Source organism: Taudactylus pleione, unplaced genomic scaffold, assembly GCF_031769625.1.
Source record: "Taudactylus pleione unplaced genomic scaffold, aTauple2 ptg000171l, whole genome shotgun sequence".
NCBI classification, from domain to species: domain Eukaryota; kingdom Metazoa; phylum Chordata; class Amphibia; order Anura; family Myobatrachidae; genus Taudactylus; species Taudactylus pleione.
The window spans coordinates 1,776,009-1,798,113 of NW_028284573.1; the positions used below are offsets into that span (position 1 = coordinate 1,776,009).

Below are 22,105 nucleotides of genomic sequence, written 5' to 3' on the forward strand. Positions count from 1 at the left end.
CTCTGACTGCTTATTGGCTGGCTGCTGAGACACTGACGGCTTATTGGCTGGCTGCTGAGACACTATGACAGCTTATTGGCTGGTTGCTAAGACACTATGGCAGCTTATTGGCTGGCTGCTGAGACACTCTGACGGCTTATTGGCTGGCTGCTAAGACACTATGACAGCTTATTGGCTGGCTGCTGAGACACTATGAAGGCTTATTGGCTGGCTGCTGAGACACTATGATGGCTTCTTAGCTGGCTGCTAAGACACTATGGCAGCTTATTGGCTGGCTGCTGAGACACTATGACAGCTTATTGGCTGGCTGCTGAGAAACTATGACAGCTTATTGGCTGGCTGCTAAGACACTATGACAGCTTATTGGCTGGCTGCTAAGACACTATGACAGCTTCTTAGCTGTCTGCTGAGACACTATCATGGCTTATTGGCTGGCTGCTGAGACACTCTGACGTCTTATTGGTTGGCTGCTGAGACACTATGATGGCTTATTGGCTGGCTTCTGAGACACTATGACGGCTTATTGGCTGTCTGCTGAGACACTCTGACGGCTTATTGGTTGGCTGCTGAGACACTCTGACGGCTTATTGGCTGGCTGCTGAGACACTATGACGGTTTATTGGCTGTCTTCTGAGACACTATGACGGCTTATTGGCTGTCTGCTGAGACACTATGATGGTTTATTGGCTGGCTGCTGAGACACTCTGACGGCTTATTGGCTGTCTGCTGAAACACCATGACCGCTTATTGGCTGTCTGCTGAGGCACTATGACGGCTTATTGGCTGTCTGCTGAGACACTATGACCGCTTATTGGCTGTCTGCTGAGACACTATGACCGCTTATTGGCTGTCTGCTGAGACACCATGACGGCTTATTGGCTGTCTTCTGAGACACTCTGTTGGCTTATTGGCTGTCTGCTGAGACACTCTGACGGCTTATTGGCTCGCTGCTGAGACACTCTGACGTCTTATTGGCTGTCTTCTGAGACACTATGACGGCTTATTGGCTGTCTTCTGAGACACTCTGACGGCTTATTGGCTGTCTGCTGAGACACTCTGACGTCTTATTGGCTGTCTTCTGAGACACTATGACGGCTTATTGGCTGTCTGCTGAGACACTCTGATGGCTTATTGGTTGGCTGCTGAGACACTCTGATGGCTTATTGGCTGGCTGCTGAGACACTATGACGGTTTATTGGCTGTCTTCTGAGACACTATGACGGCTTATTGGCTGTCTGCTGAGACACTGTGACGGTTTATGGGCTGTCTGCTGAGACACTCTGTTGGCTTATTGGCTGTCTTCTGAGACACTCTGACGGCTTTTTGGCTGTCTGCTGAGACACTATGGCCGCTTATTGGCTGTCTGCTGAGACACTATGACGGCTTATTGGCTGTCTGCTGAGACACCATGACGGCTTATTGGCTGGCTGCTGAAACACTATGACGGCTTATTGGCTGGCTGCTGAGACACTATGACGGCTTATTGGCTGGCTGCTGAGACACTATGACGGCTTATTGGCTGTCTGCTGAGACACTATGACGGCTTATTGGCTGTCTGCTGAGACACTCTGTTGGCTTATTGGCTGTCTGCTGAGACACTATGATGGCTTATTGGCTGGCTGCTGAAACACTATGACGGCTTATAGGCTGGCTGCTGAGACACTATGACGGCTTATTGGCTGGCTGCTGAGACACTATGACGGCTTATTGGCTGTCTGCTGAGACACTCTGTTGGCTTATTGGCTGGCTGCTGAGACACTCTGTTGGCTTATTGGCTGTCTGCTGAGACACTATGACGGCTTATTGGCTGGCTGCTGAGACACTCTGTTGGCTTATTGGCTGGCTGCTGAGACACTCTGTTGGCTTATTGCCTGTCTGCTGAGACACTATGCCGGCTTATTGGCTGTCTGCTGAGACACTCTGTTGGCTTATTGGCTGTCTGCTGAGACACTCTGTTGGCTTATTGGCTGTCTGCTGAGACACTATGACGGCTTATTGGCTGTCTGCTGAGACACTCTGTTGGCTTATTGGCTGTCTGCTGAGACACTATGACCGCTTATTGGCTGTCTGCTGATACACTCTGTTGGCTTATTGGCTGTCTGCTGAGACACTATGACGGCTTATTGGCTGTCTACTGAGACACTCTGTTGGCTTATTGGCTGTCTGCTGAGACACTATGACGGCTTATTGGCTGTCTGCTGATACACTCTGTTGGCTTATTGACTGGCTGGTGAGACCCTCTGACGGCTTATTGGCTGTCTGCTGAGACACTATGACGGCTTATTGGCTGGCTGCTGAGACACTATGACAGCTTATTGGCTGGCTGCTGAGACACTATGACAGCTTATTGGCTGGCTGCTGAGACACTATGACAGCTTATTGGCTGGCTGCTAAGACACTATGACAGCTTCTTAGCTGTCTGCTGAGACACTATGACGGTTTATTGGCTGGCTGCTGAGACACTGACGTCTTATTGGTTGGCTGCTGAGACACTATGACGGCTTATTGGCTGGCTTCTGAGACACTCTGACGGCTTATTGGTTGGCTGCTGAGACACTCTGATGGCTTATTGGCTGGCTGCTGAGACACTATGACGGTTTATTGGCTGTCTTCTGAGACACTATGACGGCTTATTGGCTGTCTGCTGAGACACTATGATGGTTTATTGGCTGGCTGCTGAGACACTCTGACGGCTTATTGGCTGTCTGCTGAGACACCATGACCGCTTATTGGCTGTCTGCTGAGACACTATGATGGCTTATTGGCTGTCTTTTGAGACACTCTGAGGGCTTATTGGCTGTCTGCTGAGACACTATGACGGCTTATTGGCTGTCTGCTGAGACACTATGACCGCTTATTGGCTGTCTGCTGAGACACTATGACCGCTTATTGGCTGTCTGCTGAGACACCATGATGGCTTATTGGCTGTCTTCTGAGACACTCTGACGGCTTATTGGCTGTCTGCTGAGACTCCAAGACCGCTTATTGGCTGTCTGCTGAGACACTATGACTGCTTATTGGCTGTCTGCTGAGACACTCTGACGTCTTATTGGCTGTCTGCTGAGACACTATGATGGCTTATTGGCTGTCTGCTGAAACACTCTGACGGCTTATTCGTTGGCTGCTGAGACACTCTGATGGTTTATTGGCTGGCTGCTGAGACACTATGACGGTTTATTGGCTGTCTTCTGAGACACTCTGACGGCTTATTGGCTATCTCCTGAGACACTCTGTTGGCTTATTGGCTGTCTTCTGAGACACTCTGACGGCTTATTGGCTGGCTGCTGAGACACCATGACGGCTTATTGGCTGTCTGCTGAGACAACATGACGGCTTATTGGCTGGCTGCTGAAACACTATGATGGCTTATTGGCTGGCTGCTGAGACACTATGATGGCTTATTGGCTGGGTGCAGAGACACTATGACGGCTTATTGGCTGGCTGCTGAGACACTATGACGGCTTATTGGCTGTCTGCTGAGACACTCTGTTGGCTTATTGGCTGTCTGCTGAGACACTATGACGGCTTATTGGCTGGCTGCTGAGACACTATGACGGCTTATTGGCTGGCTGCTGAGACACTATGACGGCTTATTGGCTTGCTGCTGAGACACTATGACGGCTTATTATCTGTCTGCTGAGACACTCTGTTGGCTTATTGGCTGTCTGCTGAGACACTCTGTTGGCTTATTGGCTGTCTGCTGAGACACTATGACGGCTTATTGGCTGGCAGCTGAGACACTCTGTTGGCTTATTGGCTGTCTGCTGAGACACTCTGTTGGCTTATTGGCTGTCTGCTGAGACACTATGCCGGCTTATTGGCTGTCTGCTGAGACACTCTGTTGGCTTATTGGCTGTCTGCTGAGACACTCTGTTGGCTTATTGGCTGTCTGCTGAGACACTATGACGGCTTATTGGCCGTCTGCTGAGACACTCTGTTGGCTTATTGGCTGTCTGCTGAGACACTATGACCGCTTATTGGCTGTCTGCTGTTACACTCTGTTGGCTTATTGGCTGTCTGCTGAGACACTATGACGGCTTATTGGCTGTCTGCTGAGACACTCTGTTGGCTTATTGGCTATCTGCTGAGACACTATGACGGCTTATTGGCTGTCTGCTGATACACTCTGTTGGCTTATTGGCTGGCTGGTGAGACCCTCTGATGGCTTATTGGCTGTCTGCTGAGACACTATGACGGCTTATTGGCTGGCTGCTGAGACACTCTGCGTCTTATTGGTTGGCTGCTGAGACACTCTGATGGCTTATTGGCTGTCTGCTGAGACACTATGACGGCTTATTGGCTGGCTGCTGAGACACTGTGACGGCTTATTGGCTGTCTTCTGAGACACTGTGATGGTTTATTGGCTGGCTGCTGAGACACTGTGACGGCTTATTGGCTGTCTACTGAGACACTCTGACGGCATATTGGCTGGCTGCTGAGACACTATGATGGTTTATTGGCTGGCTGATGAGACACTGTGACGGCTTATTGGCTGTCTGCTGAGACACTCTGATGGCTTATTGGCTGGCTGCTGAGACACTATGACCGCTTATTGGCTGTCTGCTGAGACACTATGACGTCTTATTGGCTGGCTGCTGAGACACTCTATTGGCTTATTGGCTGGCTGCTGAGACACTATGACGGCTTATTGGCTGTCTGCTGAGACACTCTGTTGGCTTATTGGCTGTCTGCTGAGACACTCTGTTGGCTTATTGGCTGTCTGCTGAGACACTATGACGGCTTATTGGCTGTCTGCTGAGAAACTCTGTTGGCTTATTGGCTGTCTGCTGAGACACTCTGTTGGCTTATTGGCTGTCTGCTGCGACACTATGACCGCTTATTGGCTGTCTGCTGAGACACTATGACCGCTTATTGGCTGTCTGCTGAGACACTCTGTTGGCTTATTGGCTTGCTGCTGAGACACTATGACGGCTTATTGGCTGTCTGCTGAGACACAATGACGGCTTATTGGCTGTCTGCTGAGACACTATGACGGCTTATTGGCTGTCTGCTGAAACACCATGACGGCTTATTGGCTGTCTGCTGAGACACTATGACGGCTTATTGGCTGGCTGCTGAGACACCATGACGGCTTATTGGCTGGCTGCTGAAACAACATGACGGCTTATTGGCTGGCTGATGAGACACTCTGACGGCTTATTGGCTGGCTGCAGAGACACCATGATGGCTTATTGGCTGTCTGCTGAGAAACTATGACGGCTTATTGGCTGGCTGCTGAGACACTATGACGGCTTATTGGCTGGCTGCTGAGACACTATGACGGCTTATTGGCTGGCTGCTGAGACACTCTGATGGTTTATTGGCTGGCTGCTGAGACACTATGATGGCTTATTGGCTGGCAGCTGACATACCATGACGGCTTATTGGCTGGCTGCTGAGACACTCTGACGTCTTATTGGTTGGCTGCTGAGACACTCTGATGGTTTACTGGCTGTCTTCTGAGACACTCTGACGTCTTATTGGCTGTCTGCTGAGACACTATGATGGTTTATTGGTTGGCTGCTGAGACACTATGACGGCTTATTGGCTGGCCGCTGAAACACCATGACGGCTTATTGGCTGTCTGCTGAGACACTATGACGGCTTATTGGCTGGCTGCTGAGACACTATGACGGGTTATTGGCTGGCTGCTGAGACACTCTGTTGGCTTATTGGCTGGCTGCTGAGACACTATGACGGCTTATTGGCTGTCTGCTGAGACACTATGACGGCTTATTGGCAGTCTGCTGAGACACTATGACGGCTTATTAGTTGGCTGCTGAGACACCATGACGGCTTATTGGCTGGCTGCTGAAACACCATGACGGCTTATTGGCTGTCTGCTGAGACACTATGACGGCTTATTGGCTGTCTGCTGAGACACTATGACGGCTTATTGGCAGTCTGCTGAGACACTATGACGGCTTATTGGCTTTCTGCTGAGACACCATGACGGCTTATTCGTTGGCTGCTGAGACACCATGACGGCTTATTGGCTGGCTGCTGAAACACCATGACGTCTTATTGGCTGTCTGCTGAGACACTATGACGGTTTATTGGCTGGCTGCTGAGACACTTTGACGGCTTATTGGCTGGCTGCTGAGACACTCTGACGGCTTATTGGCTGGCTGCTGAGACACTCTGATGGCTTATTGGCTGGCTGCTGAGACACCATGACGGCTTATTGGCTGTCTGCTGAGACACTATGACGGCTTACTAGCTGCCTGCTGAGACACTATGACGGCTTATTGGCTGGCTGCTGAGACACTATGACGGCTTATAGGCTGGCTACTGAGACACTATGACGGCTTATTGGCTGGCTGCTGAGACACTCTGACGGCATATGGGCTGGCTGCTGAGACACTCTGACGGCATATTGGCTGGCTGCTGAGACACTATGACGGCTTATTGGCTAGCAGCTGAAATACCATGACGGCTTATTGGCTGGCTGCTGAGACACTCTGACGTCTTATTGGTTGGCTGCTGAGACACTCTGACGGTTTATTGGCTGTCTTCTGAGACACTCTGATGGTTTATTGGTTGGCTGCTGAGACACTATGACGGCTTATTGGCTGGCTGCTGAAACACCATGACGGCTTATTGGCTGTCTGCTGAGACACTATGACGGCTTATTGGCTGGCTGCTGAAACACCATGACGGCTTATTGGCTGGCTGCTGAGACACTATGACGGCTTATTGGCTGGCTGCTGAGACACTATGACGGCTTATTGGCTGTCTGCTGAGACACTATGACGGCTTATTGGCTGTCTGCTGAGACACTATGACGGCTTATTGGTTGGCTGCTGAGACACTATGACGGCTTATTGGCTGGCTGCTGAAACACCATGACGGCTTATTGGTTGTCTGCTGAGACACTATGACGGCTTATTGGCTGGCTGCTGAAACACCATGACGGCTTATTGGCTGGCTGCTGAGACACTATGACGGCTTGGCTTATTGGCTAGCTGCTGAAACACCATGACAGCTTATTGGCTGTCTGCTGAGACACTATGACAGCTTATTGGCTGTCTGCTGAGACACTCTGTTGGCTTATTGGCTGGCTGCTGAGACACTATGACGGCTTATTGGCTATCTGCTGAGACACTATGACGGCTTACTGGCTGTCTGCTGAGACACTCTGATGGCTTATTGGCTGTCTGCTGAGACACTATGACGGCTTATTGGCTTGCTGCTGAAACACTATGACGGTTTATAGGCTGGCTGCTGAGACACTATGACGGCTTATTGGCTGGCTGCTGAGACACTATGACGGCTTATTGGCTGTCTGCTGAGACACTATGACGGCTTATTGGCTGTCTGCTGAGACACTCTGTTGGCTTATTGGCTGTCTGCTGAGACACTATGACCACTTATTGGCTGTCTGCTGATACACTCTGTTGGCTTATTGGCTGTCTGCTGAGACACTATGACGGCTTATTGGCTGGCTGCTGAGACACTATGACAGCTTCTTAGCTGGCTGCTGAGACACTATGGCAGCTTATTGGCTGGCTGCTGAGACACTATGACAGCTTATTGGCTGGCTGCTGAGACACTATGACAGCTTATTGGCTGGCTGCTGAGACACTATGACAGCTTATTGGCTGGCTACTAAGACACTATGACAGCTTATTGGCTGGCTGCTAAGACACTATGACAGCTTCTTAGCTGTCTGCTGAGACACTATGACGGTTTATTGGTTGGCTGCTGAGACACTATGACGGCTTATTGGCTGGCTGCTGAGACACTATGACGGCTTATTGGCTTGCTGCTGAGACACTATGACGGCTTATTGGTTGGCTGCTGAGACACTCTGTTGGCTTATTGGCTGTCTGCTGAGACACTCTGTTGGCTTATTGGCTGTCTGCTGAGACACTATGACGGCTTATTGGCTGTCTGCTGAGACACTCTGTTGGCTTATTGGCTGTCTGCTGAGACACTCTGTTGCCTTATTGGCTGTCTGCTGAGACACTATGTCGTCTTATTGGCTGTCTGCTGAGACACTCTGTTGGCTTATTGGCTGTCTGCTGAGACACTCTGTTGGCTTATTGGCTATCTGCTGAGACACTATGACCGCTTATTGGCTGTCTGCTGATACTCTCTGTTGGCTTATTGGCTGTCTGCTGAGACACTATGATCGCTTATTGGCTGCCTGCTGAGACACTCTGTTGGCTTATTGGCTGTCTGCTGAGACACTATGACGGCTTATTGGCTGTCTGCTGATACACTCTGTTGGCTTATTTGCTGGCTGGTGATACCCTCTGATGGCTTATTGGCTGTCTGCTGAGACACTATGACGGCTTATTGGCTGGCTGCTGAGGCACTCTGCGTCTTATTGGTTGGCTGCTGAGACACTCTGATGGCTTATTGGCTGTCTGCTGAGACACTATGAAGGCTTATTGGCTGGCTGCTGAGACACTGTGACGGCTTATTGGCTGTCTTCTTAGACACTGTGATGGTTTATTGGCTGGCTGCTGAGACACTGTGACGGCTTATTGGCTGTCTGCAGAGACACTCTGATGGCTTATTGGCTGGCTGCTGAGACACTATGATGGTTTATTGGCTGGCTGCTGAGACACTGTGACGGCTTATTGGCTGTCTGCTGAGACACTCTGACGGCTTATTGGCTGTCTGCTGAGACACTATGACCGCTTATTGGCTGTCTGCTGAGACACTGTGACGTCTTATTGGCTGGCTGCTGAGACACTCTGTTGGCTTATTGGCTGGCTGCTGAGACACTATGACGGCTTATTGGCTATTTGCTGAGACACTCTGTTGGCTTATTGGCTGTCTGCTGAGACACTCTGTTGGCTTATTGGCTGTCTGCTGAGACACTATGACGGCTTATTGGCTGTCTGCTGAGACACTCTATTGGCTTATTGGCTGGCTGCTGAGACACTAAGACGGCTTATTGGCTGGCTGCTGAGACACTCTGTTGGCTTATTGGCTGTCTGCTGAGACACTCTGTTGGCTTATTGGCTGTCTGCTGCGACACTATGACCGCTTATTGGCTGTCTGCTGAGACACTATGACCGCTTATTGGCTGTCTGGTGAGACACTCTGTTGGCTTATTGGCTTGCTGCTGAGACACTATGACGGCTTATTGGCTGTCTGCTGAGACACCATGACGGCTTATTGGCTGTCTGCTGAGACACCATGACGGCTTATTGGCTGGCTGCTGAGACACCATGACGGCTTATTGGCTGGCTGCTGAGACACCATGACGGCTTATTGGCTGGCTGCTGAGACACTATGACGGCTTATTGGCTGGCTGCTGAGACACTATGACGGCTTATTGGCTGGCTGCTGAGACACTCTGATGGCTTATTGGCTGGCTGCTGAGACACCATGATGGCTTATTGGCTGTCTGCTGACAAACTATGACGGCTTATTGGCTGGCTGCTGAGACACTATGACGGCTTATTGGCTGGCTGCTGAGACACTATGACGGCTTATTGGCTGGCTGCTGAGACACTCTGACGGTTTATTGGCTGGTTGCTTAGACACTATGACGGCTTTTTGGCTGGCAGCTGAAATACCATGACGGCTTATTGGCTGGCTGCTGAGACACTCTGACGTCTTATTGGTTGGCTGCTGAGACACTCTGACGGTTTATTGGCTGTCTTCTGAGACACTCTGACGTCTTATTGGCTGTCTGCTGAGACACTATGACGGTTTATTGGTTGGCTGCTGAGACACTATGACGGCTTATTGGCTGGCTGCTGAAACACCATGACGGCTTATTGGCTGTCTGCTGAGACACCATGACGGCTTATTGGCTGGCTGCTGAAACACCATGACGGCTTATTGGCTGGCTGCTGAGACACTATGACGGCTTATTGGCTGGCTGCTGAGACACTCTGTTGGCTTATTGGCTGTCTGCTGAGACACTATGACGGCTTATTGGCTGTCTGCTGAGACACTATGACTGCTTATTGGCTGTCTGCTGAGACACCATGACGGCTTATTGGCTGTCTGCTGAGACACCATGACGGCTTATTGGTTGGCTGCTGAGACACCATGACGGCTTATTGGCTGTCTGCTGTGACACCATGACGGCTTATTGGCTGGCTGCTGAGACACCATGACGGCTTATTGGCTGGCTGCTGAGACACTCTGACGGCTTATTGGCTGGCTGCTGCTGAGACACCATGACGGCTTATTGGCTGTCTGCTGAGACACTATGACAGCTTATTGGCTGGCTGCTGAGACACTATGACGGCTTATTGGCTGGCTGCTGAGACACTCTGTTGGCTTATTGGCTGTCTGCTGTGACACTATGACCGCTTATTGGCTGTCTGCTGAGACACTATGACCGCTTATTGGCTGTCTGGTGAGACACTCTGTTGGCTTATTGGCTTGCTGCTGAGACACTATGACGGCTTATTGGCTGTCTGCTGAGACACCATGACGGCTTATTGGCTGTCTGCTGAGACACCATGACGGCTTATTGGCTGTCTGCTGAGACACCATGATGGCTTATTGGCTGGCTGCTGAGACACCATGATGGCTTATTGGCTGGCTGCTGAGACACCATGACGGCTTATTGGCTGGCTGCTGAGACACTATGACGGCTTATTGGCTGGCTGCTGAGACACTATGACGGCTTATTGGCTGGCTGCTGAGACACTCTGATGGCTTATTGGCTGGCTGCTGAGACACCATGATGGCTTATTGGCTGTCTGCTGACAAACTATGATGGCTTATTGGCTGGCTGCTGAGACACTATGACGGCTTATTGGCTGGCTGCTGAGACACTCTGACGGTTTATTGGCTGGTTGCTGAGACACTATGACGGCTTATTGGCTGGCAGCTGAAATACCATGACGGCTTATTGGCTGGCTGCTGAGACACTCTGACGTCTTATTGGTTGGCTGCTGAGACACTCTGACGGTTTATGGGCTGTCTTCTGAGACACTCTGACGTCTTATTGGCTGTCTGCTGAGACACTATGACGGCTTATTGGCTGGCTGCTGAAACACCATGACGGCTTATTGGCTGTCTGCTGAGACACCATGACGGCTTATTGGCTGGCTGCTGAAACACCATGACGGCTTATTGGCTGGCTGCTGAGACACTATGAGGGCTTATTGGCTGGCTGCTGAGACACTCTGTTGGCTTATTGGCTGGCTGCTGAGACACTATGACGGCTTATTGGCTGTCTGCTGAGACACCGTGACTGCTTATTGGCTGTCTGCTGAGACACCGTGACGGCTTATTGGCTGTCTGCTGAGACACCGTGACGGCTTATTGGCTGTCTGCTGAGACACCGTGACGGCTTATTGGTTGGCTGCTGAGACACCGTGACGGCTTATTGGCTGTCTGCTGAGACACCGTGACTGCTTATTGGCTGGCTGCTGAGACACCGTGACGGCTTATTGGCTGGCTGCTGAGACACCCTGACGGCTTATTGGCTGGCTGCTGCTGAGACACCATGACGGCTTATTGGCTGTCTGCTGAGACACCATGACGGCTTATTGGCTGGCTGCTGAGACACCATGACGGCTTATTGGCTGGCTGCTGAGACACTCTGACGGCTTATTGGCTGGCTGCTGCTGAGACACTATGACGGCTTATTTGCTGGCTGCTGAGACACTATGATGGCTTATTGGCTGGCTGCTGAGACACCATGACGGCTTATTGGCTGGCTGCTGAGACACTCTGACAGTTTATTGGCTGGCTGCTGAGACACTATGACGGCTTATTGGCTGGCAGCTGAAATACCATGACGGCTTATTGGCTGGCTGCTGAGACACTCTGACGTCTTATTGGTTGGCTGCTGAGACACTCTGATGGTTTATTGGCTGTCTTCTGAGACACTCTGACGTCTTATTGGCTGTCTGCTGAGACACTATGATGGTTTATTGGTTGGCTGCTGAAACACCATGACGGCTTATTGGCTGGCTGCTGAAACACCATGACGGCTTATTGGCTGTCTACTGAGACACTATGACGGCTTATTGGCTGGCTGCTGAAACACCATGACGGCTTATTGGCTGGCTGCTGAGACACTATGACGGCTTATTGGCTGGCTGCTGAGACACTATGATGGCTTATTGGCTGGCTGCTGAGACACTCTGATGTCTTATTGGTTAGCTGCTGAGACACTCTGATGGTTTATTGGCTGTCTTCTGAGACACTCTGACGTCTTATTGGTTGTCTGCTGAGACACTATGATGGTTAATTGGCTGGCTGCTGAGACACTCTGACGGCTTATTGGCTGGCTGCTGAGACACTATGACGGCTTGGCTTATTGGCTAGCTGCGGAAACACCATGACAGCTTATTGGCTGTCTGCTGAGACACTATGACAGCTTATTGGCTGTCTGCTAAGACACTCTGTTGGCTTCTTGGCTGGCTGCTGAGACACTATGACGGCTTATTGGCTGTCTGCTGAGACACTATGACGGCTTATTGGCTGGCTGCTGAGACACCATGACGGCTTATTGGCTGGCTGCTGAAACACCATGACGGCTTATTGGCTGGCTGCTGAGACACTATGACGGCTTATTGGCTGGCTGCTGAGACACTATGATGGCTTATTGGCTGGCTGCTGAGACACTCTGACGTCTTATTGGTTAGCTGCTGAGACACTCTGATGGTTTATTGGCTGTCTTCTGAGACACTCTGACGTCTTATTGGTTGTCTGCTGAGACACTATGATGGTTAATTGGCTGGCTGCTGAGACACTCTGACGGCTTATTGGCTGGCTGCTGAGACACTATGGCAGCTAATTGGCTGGCTGCTGAGACACTATGACGGCTTATTGGCTGGCTGCTGAGACACTCTGACGGCTTATTGGCTGTCTGCTGAGACAGTATGACCGCTTATTGGCTGGCTGCTGAAACACCATGACAGCTTATTGGCTGTCTGCTGAGACACTCTGTTGGCTTATTGGCTGGCTGCTGAGACACTATGACGGCTTATTGGCTGGCTGCTGAGACACCATGACGGCTTATTGGCTGGCTGCTGAAACACCATGACGGCTTATTGGCTGGCTGCTGAAACACCATGACGGCTTATTGGCTGGCTGCTGAGACACTATGACGGCTTATTGGCTGGCTGCTGAGACACTATGACGGCTTATTGGCTGGCTGCTGAGACACTATGACGGCTTATTGGCTGGCTGCTGAGACACTATGACGGCTTATTGGCTGGCTGCTGAGACAATCTGATGGCTGCTGAGAAACTCTGACGGCTTATTGGCTGTCTGCTGAGACACTATGACAGCTTATTGGTTGTCTGCTGAGACACTATGACGGCTTATTGGCTGTCTGCTGAGACACTCTGTTGGCTTATTGGCTGGCTGCTGAGACACTAAGACGGCTTATTGGCTGGCTGCTGAGACACTATGACGGCTTATTGGCTGTCTGCTGAGACACTCTGTTGGCTTATTGGCTGTCTGCTGAGACACTCTGTTGGCTTATTGGCTGTCTGCTGAAACACTATGACGGCTTATTGGCTGTCTGCTGAGACACTCTGTTGGCTTATTGGCTGGTTGCAGAGACACTATGACGGCTTATTGGCTGTCTGCTGAGACACTATGACGGCTTATTGGCTGGCTGCTGAGACACTATGACGGCTTATTGGCTGTCTGCTGAGACACTATGACAGCTTATTGGCTGGCTGCTGAGACACTATGACGGCTTATTGGCTGGCTGCTGAAACACCATGACGGCTTATTGGCTGGCTGCTGAGACACTATGACGGCTTATTGGCTGTCTGCTGAGACACTATGGTGGTTTATTGGCTGTCTGCTGAGACAATATGACTGCTGAGACACTCTGACGGCTTATTGGCTGGCTGCTGAGACACTATGACGGCTTATTGGCTGGCTGCTGAGACACTATGACGGCTTATTGGCTGTCTGCTGAGACACTATGACGGCTTATTGTTTGGCTGCTGAGACACTATGACGGCTTATTGGCTAGCTGCTGAAACACCATGACAGCTTATTGGCTGTCTGCTGAGACACTATGACAGCTTATTCGCTGGCTGCTGAGACACTATGACGGCTTATTGGCTGTCTGCTGAGACACTATGACGGCTTATTGGCTGTCTGCTGAGACACTATGACGGTTTATTGGCTGTCTGCTGAGACACTATGACGGCTTATTGGCTTGCTGCTGAGATACTATGACGGCTTATTGGCTGTCTGCTGAGACACTATGACGGCTTATTGGCTTGCTGCTGAGATACTATGACGGCTTATTGGCTGGCTGCTGAGACACTCTGACGGCTTATTGGCTGGCTCCTGAAACACCATGACGGCTTATTGGCTGGCTGCTGAGACACTCTGATGGCTTATTGGCTGGCTGCTGAGACACTATGACGGCTTATTGGCTGTCTGCTGAGACACCATGACGGCTTATTGGCTTGCTGCTGAGACACTCTGATGGCTTATTGGCTGGCTGCTGAGACACTATGACGGCTTATTGGCTGTCTGCAGGCATGCCTTGGCCTCTCTTCAGCCTGTTCAGCTCTGCTTTGTCCAGCGATTTTCAGGACTGACTGATATATCTGGCACTGCCACCTGTTGGATGAGGAGAGCTCTGCGCTGCCTCTAGCCATATTGCAAGCAGAGTCGGTAGTCTCAAGGACCCGCTGTCACTCTGTCAGGAGGTCTATCATCCGACATGTGCTATTGTGCATGAGCGGCTTCTGCGCGGTGTCCTTAGTGTATGGACGTGCCCCTGAGACTCCCAGCTACTTGTTCAACCATACAAGGCACCGCAAGTGCCCTGTACAACCACCACTTGTACTGTAGAGCACAGCGCCACACACCACTAGGGTGTATGCTCCAGCTATTTTTGGCACACAACAATGCCCAGCATACCCTTATCACTCCAAGCTGCATCCGGTGCTAAAACCGCCGTAAAACTGTTTAACCCTGTGTCCAAACCACTTGTTATTCTACCTGGTTAATAAACCTAAAACCTGGTTAAGCTGTTTCACGTGTGGACTAACCGCCACCAGCACCCCTGCTCACTTAACATCTGTATACACGTATGACCCCTTGTACTGCCCTCGTGTACTGCCTTTGGCTGGATATACTCTGCTAATTCCACTATCATAAACTGTATGGACAGGTGCTTCCGGGATAATGGGGTCTAATTACTAAGCTGTGTTAGGAGATAAAGGGAACGGAGGTAAGGTACCAGCCAATCAGCTCCTAACTGCCATGTCACAGGCTGTGTTTGAAAATTGACAGTTAGGAGCTGATTGGCTGGTACCTTATCACCGTTCACTTTATCTCCTAACAAAGCTTAGTAAATAGACCCCAATGTGTCATGAACATAACATTTATATTTAACCACTCACATCCCACTGTCCCGTAGTGTTTTTCTGTGGCACAGTGGATCACATCTGTGGCTTTCTGTCCCCTGTAGACCTACTCCTACGTCACTGGGAGGATGGAGCAGTTCTTTACAGATCCAGCCACCTTTGATCCGGACAGATTCAGTCGTAACGCCCCAAAGTGAGTTATGAAGGGAAACAGTCTGCGCTCACTAAAGTTTGTCACCTGTGTGTAGATTTTCTGTTCACCCATGTAGCAGCAGGAGCTGGCAGCATGTGCAGTATTGTATGACCTGGAACCGGAGGAAGAGGTCCTATATATGTGCCACTGCCTGTGTTCCTGTAACTGCAGAGGCTGCAGACCTCCCTACCAGCACACCTCCAGCCCCTAAGCACCTCTCCCCTACCATAACTGCAGTCATGTGACACACCTCCAGCCCCTAAGCACCTCTTCCCTACCATAACTGCAGTCATGTGACACACCACCAGCCCCTAAGCACTTGCACCTCTTCCCTATCGTAACTGCAGTCATGTGACACACCTCCAGCCCCTAAGCACCTCTCCCCTACCGTAACTGCAGTCATGTGACACACCTCCAGCCCCTAAGCACCTCTCCCCTACCGTAACTACAGTCATGTGACACACCTCCAGCCCCTAAGCACCTCTTCCCTACCATAACTGCAGTCATGTGACACACCACCAGCCCCTAAGCACCTCTCCCCTACCATAACTGCAGTCATGTGACACACCTCCAGCCCCTAAGCACCTCTTCCCTACCATAACTGCAGTCATGTGACACACCACCAGCCCTTAAGCACCTCTCCCCTACCATAACTGCAGTCATGTGACACACCTCCAGCCCCTAAGCACCTCTTCCCTACCATAACTGCAGTCATGTGACACACCACCAGCCCCTAAGCACCTCTCCCCTACCGTAACTACAGTCATGTGACACACCTCCAGCCCCTAAGCACCTCTCTCCTACCGTAACTGCAGTCATGTGACACACCGCCAGCCCCTAAGCACCTCTTCCCTACCATAACTGCAGTCATGTGACACACCACCAGCCCCTAAGCACCTCTCCCCTACCATAACTGCAGTCATGTGACACACCTCCAGCCCCTAAGCACCTCTTCCCTACCATAACTGCAGTCATGTGACACACCTCCAGCCCCTAAGCACCTCTTCCCTACCATAACTGCAGTCATGTGACACACCTCCAGCCCCTAAGCATCTCTTCCCTACCATAACTGCAGTCATGTGACACACCTCCAGCCCCTAAGCACCTCTTCCCTACCATAACTGCAGTCATGTGACACACCTCCAGCCCCTAAGTGAAACTGAAAATAATCAAGCCAGGTTTGCAGGTAGTGAACTGAAAATAATCAAGCCAGGTTTGCAGATAGTGAACTGAAGCGCAGGATGTCAGCAGGCTCAGGCACTCAGGTATGGGCAAGGGTGATGGAGGTAGCGGGGTAGTCCAGTGGGAACTAGGAGCTGACAGGCAGACTGGCAGACAGCGAATTCACAGGAACAGGAAAGCACAGAGAACTCCCTCTCAGCTAGGCTGAGATACACGTTGCACTGGCAAAGAAGGAAGGCACTGACCCTTCCTATATACCCCATGCCGTGCTGTTACTGGCCGGAGGGAACATGTGACTCACCAGGATTGGCCAGCCTCATCACATGGCCAGAAGGCAAGATGGCGGCGCCCATGCCAAACGGAACGGAGACGCCGCCAGGCCTCACCAGCGCAGAGTGACAACAGGGCCGCACAACAACGCGCGCAGCCAAAGCCCCCCGCCAGACACCAGCTCCACCACCAGACAGCCCGCGCCACAACGACCTCACAGGTAACACCCGCCTAGCGCCATGCTGAAATACCCTGGCCGTGACACTAAGCACCTCTCCCCTACCATAACTGCAGTCATGTGACACACCTCCAGCCCCTAAGCACCTCTCCCCTACCGTAACTGCAGTCATGTGACACCTCCAGCCCCTAAGCACCTCTTCCCTACCATAACTGCAGTCATGTGACACACCACCAGCCCCTAAGCACTTCTTCCCTACCATAACTACAGTCATGTGACACACCTCCAGCCCCTAAGCACCTCTCCCCTACCATAACTGCAGTCATGTGACACACCTCCAGCCCCTAAGCACCTCCTCCCTACCATAACTGCAGTCATGTGACACACCTCCAGCCCCTAAGCACCTCTTCCCTACCATAACTGCAGTCATGTGACACACCACCAGCCCCTAAGCACCTCTTCCCTACCATAACTGCAGTCATGTGACACACCACTAGCCCCTAAGCACCTCTTCCCTACCGTAACTAAGTCATGTGACACACCACCAGCCCCTAACCACCTCTTCCCTACCATAACTGCAGTCAGGAGGTAGGGATGCTGAGCACAGTGGTTAGTGTTACAGTGGTGCAGTGCCTTCTCCATCTGGAACTTCTAACGTGACTGAGCATGATCTGACCCTATTCACAGCTATGAGCGTCAGCATGGGCCTGGTCTGAAGGGAGAGGCAGTATCTCATGAGGGGGAAATCTCTCTATGAAAAGGGACATATCACTGTGCAAAGGGGGTGTCTGTGCTTTGACTGTATTTCTGTGTAAAGGGGGTGTCTCTGTGTAAAGAGGGTGTCTCTGTGCCGAGGGGGTGTCTCTAAGGGTATTTCCGTGCTTTGAGTATTTCTCTGCAAATGGGACGTGCTTTGAGGGTGTCTCTGTGCTTTGAGGGTGTCTCTGTGCTTTAAGGGTGCCTCTGTGCTGTACGGGTGTCTCTGTGCTGTGCGGGTGTCTACAGAGACTCTGGGCCTGATTCAGAGATGGACGCTAATGCGAGTGCAGTTGCAATTTTGTAAGCAACGCAGCTGCGAAAATATGCTAATGGTTGCAAAGATCACCTGAGCATAGAGACGCCCACTGCTGCCTTCTCGTCTGCGTACACTTTCACTTACTGGCGTAAATTTCGGTAAAATCGACACACATCGAGCCTCCATCTTGCCTTTGCGGAAGGTCGGACCAGTCGCAAACACTGCAGCTCTCCTGACATGCAGAGGACTCTCATGCTGCTCATGCAATCGCAGTGGCTAATTTATTATACACGCCCATGAAACAGCGTTCAAACGGTCAGACACGCCTGCGTTTTTCTGACCACCCCCTGTCCCCCGTTACCGCCCCCAATCGCTCACTACCTGTCAAGTGCATCCTCCGAGCAAACATAGGCCCTGATTCAGAGCCGCTCGTAAGCGGCCGCTCGTTCGTTCTGACCGATGTTCGCACATCTGCGCATGCGTATGGATTTTAATCCGCATGCGCGAACCAGTCAGTGCGGACGAAAATCGTTTGTTAGCTATATACGAATGCCTGCTATTTTGAGTGACAGAAGGAGGCGTATGTGGGTGGTAACAGGGGAAGGTGCTTGAAAACGGGGGAGTGGAATTAGAACGCAGGCGTGCTTAAAGGTCAAAACGGGCGTTTTAAGGGAGTGCATAATTAATACAGCAGCGTCATTGACCACATCACTTGGGGCCTGATTCAGAGCCGGACGCAATTAGCGCTCGCTCGTTCAGAAAAAGAGGGTGGCTATTCAAATGATCCGTTCGCTCTTTGCGGTCTGTTGACGCCTCCATATCTGAACGAGCGAACAAAACTTGCGGACGTTTATTTGAAAAATACGCCCCCTGGCCGCTCGCATCATATGTCATGTCCGCTATTTATTAGATTAATCGAGTACATCGAACAGCGTATGAACTGCTCGCTATTCTTGTGGTTGGTTTTTCCTACCACTATATTGCGAGCAGTTTTGACTATAAAACAACCAGGTGACGTGGTCAATGACGCTGCTGTTGTAATTATGCACACCCATAAAACGCCCGTTTTGACCTTTAAGCACGCCTGCGTTCTTAATTCCACTCCCCGTTTTCAAGCACCTTCCCCTGTTACCACCCACATACGCCTCATCCTGTCACTCAAAGTAGCAGGCATTCGTATATATAGCGAACAAACGATTTTTGGCCGCACTGACTGGTTCGCGCATGCGTATTATAAACCGTACGCATGCGCAGAAGTGCGAACATCGTTCGGAACGAGCGTACTGCTGCTTACGAGCGGCTCTGAATCAGGCCCTTGGTTTTTTTTTACTCAGAACTGCTCGCAAAATAGCGGTTGAAAAAACCAGCCACAAGAATAGCGAGCAGTTCATACGCTGTTCGATGTACTCGATTAATCTAATAAATAGCGGACATGACGTATGCTGCGAGCGGCAAGGGGGCGTATTTTTCAAAATTACAACCGCAAGTTTTGCTCGCTCGTTCAGACTTAGAGGCGTGAACAGACCGCAATTAGTGAACGGTTCATTTGAATAGCCAGCCCCTTGTTTTAGAACGAACGACCGCAAATAGCGAGCGGCTCTGAATGAGGGCCATAATCTCAAAGCAATTGCGGCGCATGCTCATTGCGACATATTCGCATGCGCATCGGCCAACAATTGCTCGATCTGCGTCCTTCTCTGAATCAGGCCTCCTGGCTCGAGCTGCTTCATGTTCTTGTTTTCAGATAATTTTTAAGTCTAATTCTGTATATACAGATCTGATTTATTTGTGTGCAAAATGTTGTTTCCTAACAGGCCGTACTTCACCTATTTCCCGTTTTCCCTCGGGCCGCGCTCGTGTATAGGACAGACATTTGCACAGGTATGTAATCATTCTGAATTGCAACGTTTATGCTTTGGGGCTTAAATATTATTATATCTGGAGGCAGAGAAATAACGGGACAGGTGCAGAGTTGAATGCAAATGAGTCTTGCAATGTGCGCACTCTATAGAGCTGAACATACGCACCTGTGTGTCATGTGGGGTTGTACGCTAGTCAGGCGCAATGCCGCTTGAAGCTGAAGGGAAGGTGGCAAGGGGCCGTTTCATGGGCGTGCTATGGGAGGGTCACGTTGCTACGTTCCCAATCGCAAATTCACAGCATCAGAGGCCATGATTAGTTGGATAAAAGGGGAGTAGTTAGATTAGACTCTCGTGCACCAAAGGAAGCCTGAGGTCATCATTTGCATATTCCCTCTATGGCAAGAGTGGCTGCGATGGCGGCTGCATTACCAGCCGTCTCTGAATCCCGATTCTTAGCAGCTGTCTGCCGTCGCTTTTCCCTATGGCCGTGGTATGGTACTCACTTTCATATGCTAATGTGACAATCGGACAAACTAAATAGCAAATCTGTGCCTCTGACAAGTGCAGATAGGCGTGGAAATACATTTAACCTTATTATTTGTGGGTGCTTGAGGTCACGCGCAAATACACAATGATGGCGATTGCGGTCACCTGATCTAGCAAACCACTTGTGATTGGCTGACTGTTATTGCAGCGCTGTAGGTGATAGGCGCTCTCATTGCTGTTTATACTTATGTTTCTGTGTGTATTTTTTGGCCATGTGTATATGATGTATTAGAATTTATTTTTATTTTTTTAAAGCCTAATATTATGCGTATTTCTCAAGCTAATCAAGTCTCCTTCTTCTAGCACAGCTCTGCAGAACTATTCCTAATGATGTAATAAGTGTAATAGATAAGCCCTATCGGACTCCTTATTTTCTTACTTGAATGCAGATGGAGGCCAAAGTCGTGATGGCGAAACTGCTGCAGAGGTTTGAGTTCCGGTTATTGGAGGGTCAGACGATCAGGATTCTGGATGCAGGAACTTTGCGCCCCATGGACGGAGTGAAGTGTCGTCTTACAGCCCGAGCAGAGCAGTAACGAAACAAAGAGTTGGCTTTCGATAAATATTGACGGATAACATTACTTTATTCATTATTACTATGATAGGTCTGATCTCGAAGCATTATACGTTAATCATATTTAAATAAAAAATAAAAAAAGTACAAATTACCTTTGAAGTTAACCGATTTGCTTCTGTGAGAGACTAAACTTCTTAATATTATATCTAAAAACCTGTTCAATTCTTTCAGTCATTATCAATGAAAAAACTACTGCCTTTACTGCAAAGAATCCTTTCCTGATGGAAAGATGTCCCTCTATTATCATGTTTTGTGCACTCCTCATTAATGGCCTTTTCTTCTTTGGGTGCCAGACGGCCCTCGTTTATTAAGTATCCAACTTGCCACAAGTTCTGGCGGTGGATATTTAAGTACCAGAGCAATTCAATATTGCTCTGGTGCGTAGAGAGCTGTCCCGAAAAACAGCTGTCCCCGTGATCAGTAACAAAGCTGGTGAAGGAGCAGCGTCAATTACCCCTCCAGAGCCGGCCTTCTGTTCACGTGTGACCTGAGGTAATGCGTGTGCACAGCCGCCGATCTCGCAGCGAGGAGGCGGTGGAGGGATCTTCACAGCCCTAGATCTCCTTCCTATAGGAAGAGGCGGGGCTAAGAGAACCAGCGCCATCTGAAGAGGGCTTTGGTTCCCATAGTTCCCGGAGTTTGCTGGAGAATAGGCGGCCCGACTGGGCCCATAATAATCAGTGGGTCTGTTACGTAAAACATGAGGAAACTGGAATTTCAGCATGTGTAACAGGCCCATTAGTGATGATGAATAGGTCCCATAGAATTTCATGCATCTCTCAAGATCTTAGCACCATAAAGGCCCTATTCTATTCCATGTAAATGAAAAGTAGGGCATTTAATCTCCTATAGGTCACTGGGTACATGTGGAAGTTGTACACCCAGGAATCTAAGAGCTTTACAATGAGTTTTCAGATTTTTTATATTTTTTTCTGCATTAAGAAAATTAGCATTTAGCAGTTAGATGCCTCAATATTCACCTCTCTTTGCGATCGGATTCA

General features: G+C 50.2%; 1 protein-coding gene across 1 annotated transcript in view; it reads left to right on the forward strand.

Annotated features, from left to right (window-relative positions):
• Positions 1–21,130, forward strand: part of LOC148521284 (cholesterol 24-hydroxylase-like) — a 64,438-nt gene extending 43,308 nt beyond the window's left edge. Inside the window, exons 13-15 of the mRNA XM_088475407.1 lie at positions 15,386–15,474; positions 19,934–20,000; positions 20,917–21,130. Coding sequence (XP_088331533.1) covers positions 15,386–15,474; positions 19,934–20,000; positions 20,917–21,063 — 303 coding nt within the window. The 3' untranslated portion in view covers positions 21,064–21,130. The remainder of the gene's footprint in view (positions 1–15,385; positions 15,475–19,933; positions 20,001–20,916) is intronic.
• Positions 21,131–22,105: the final 975 nt, after the last annotated feature.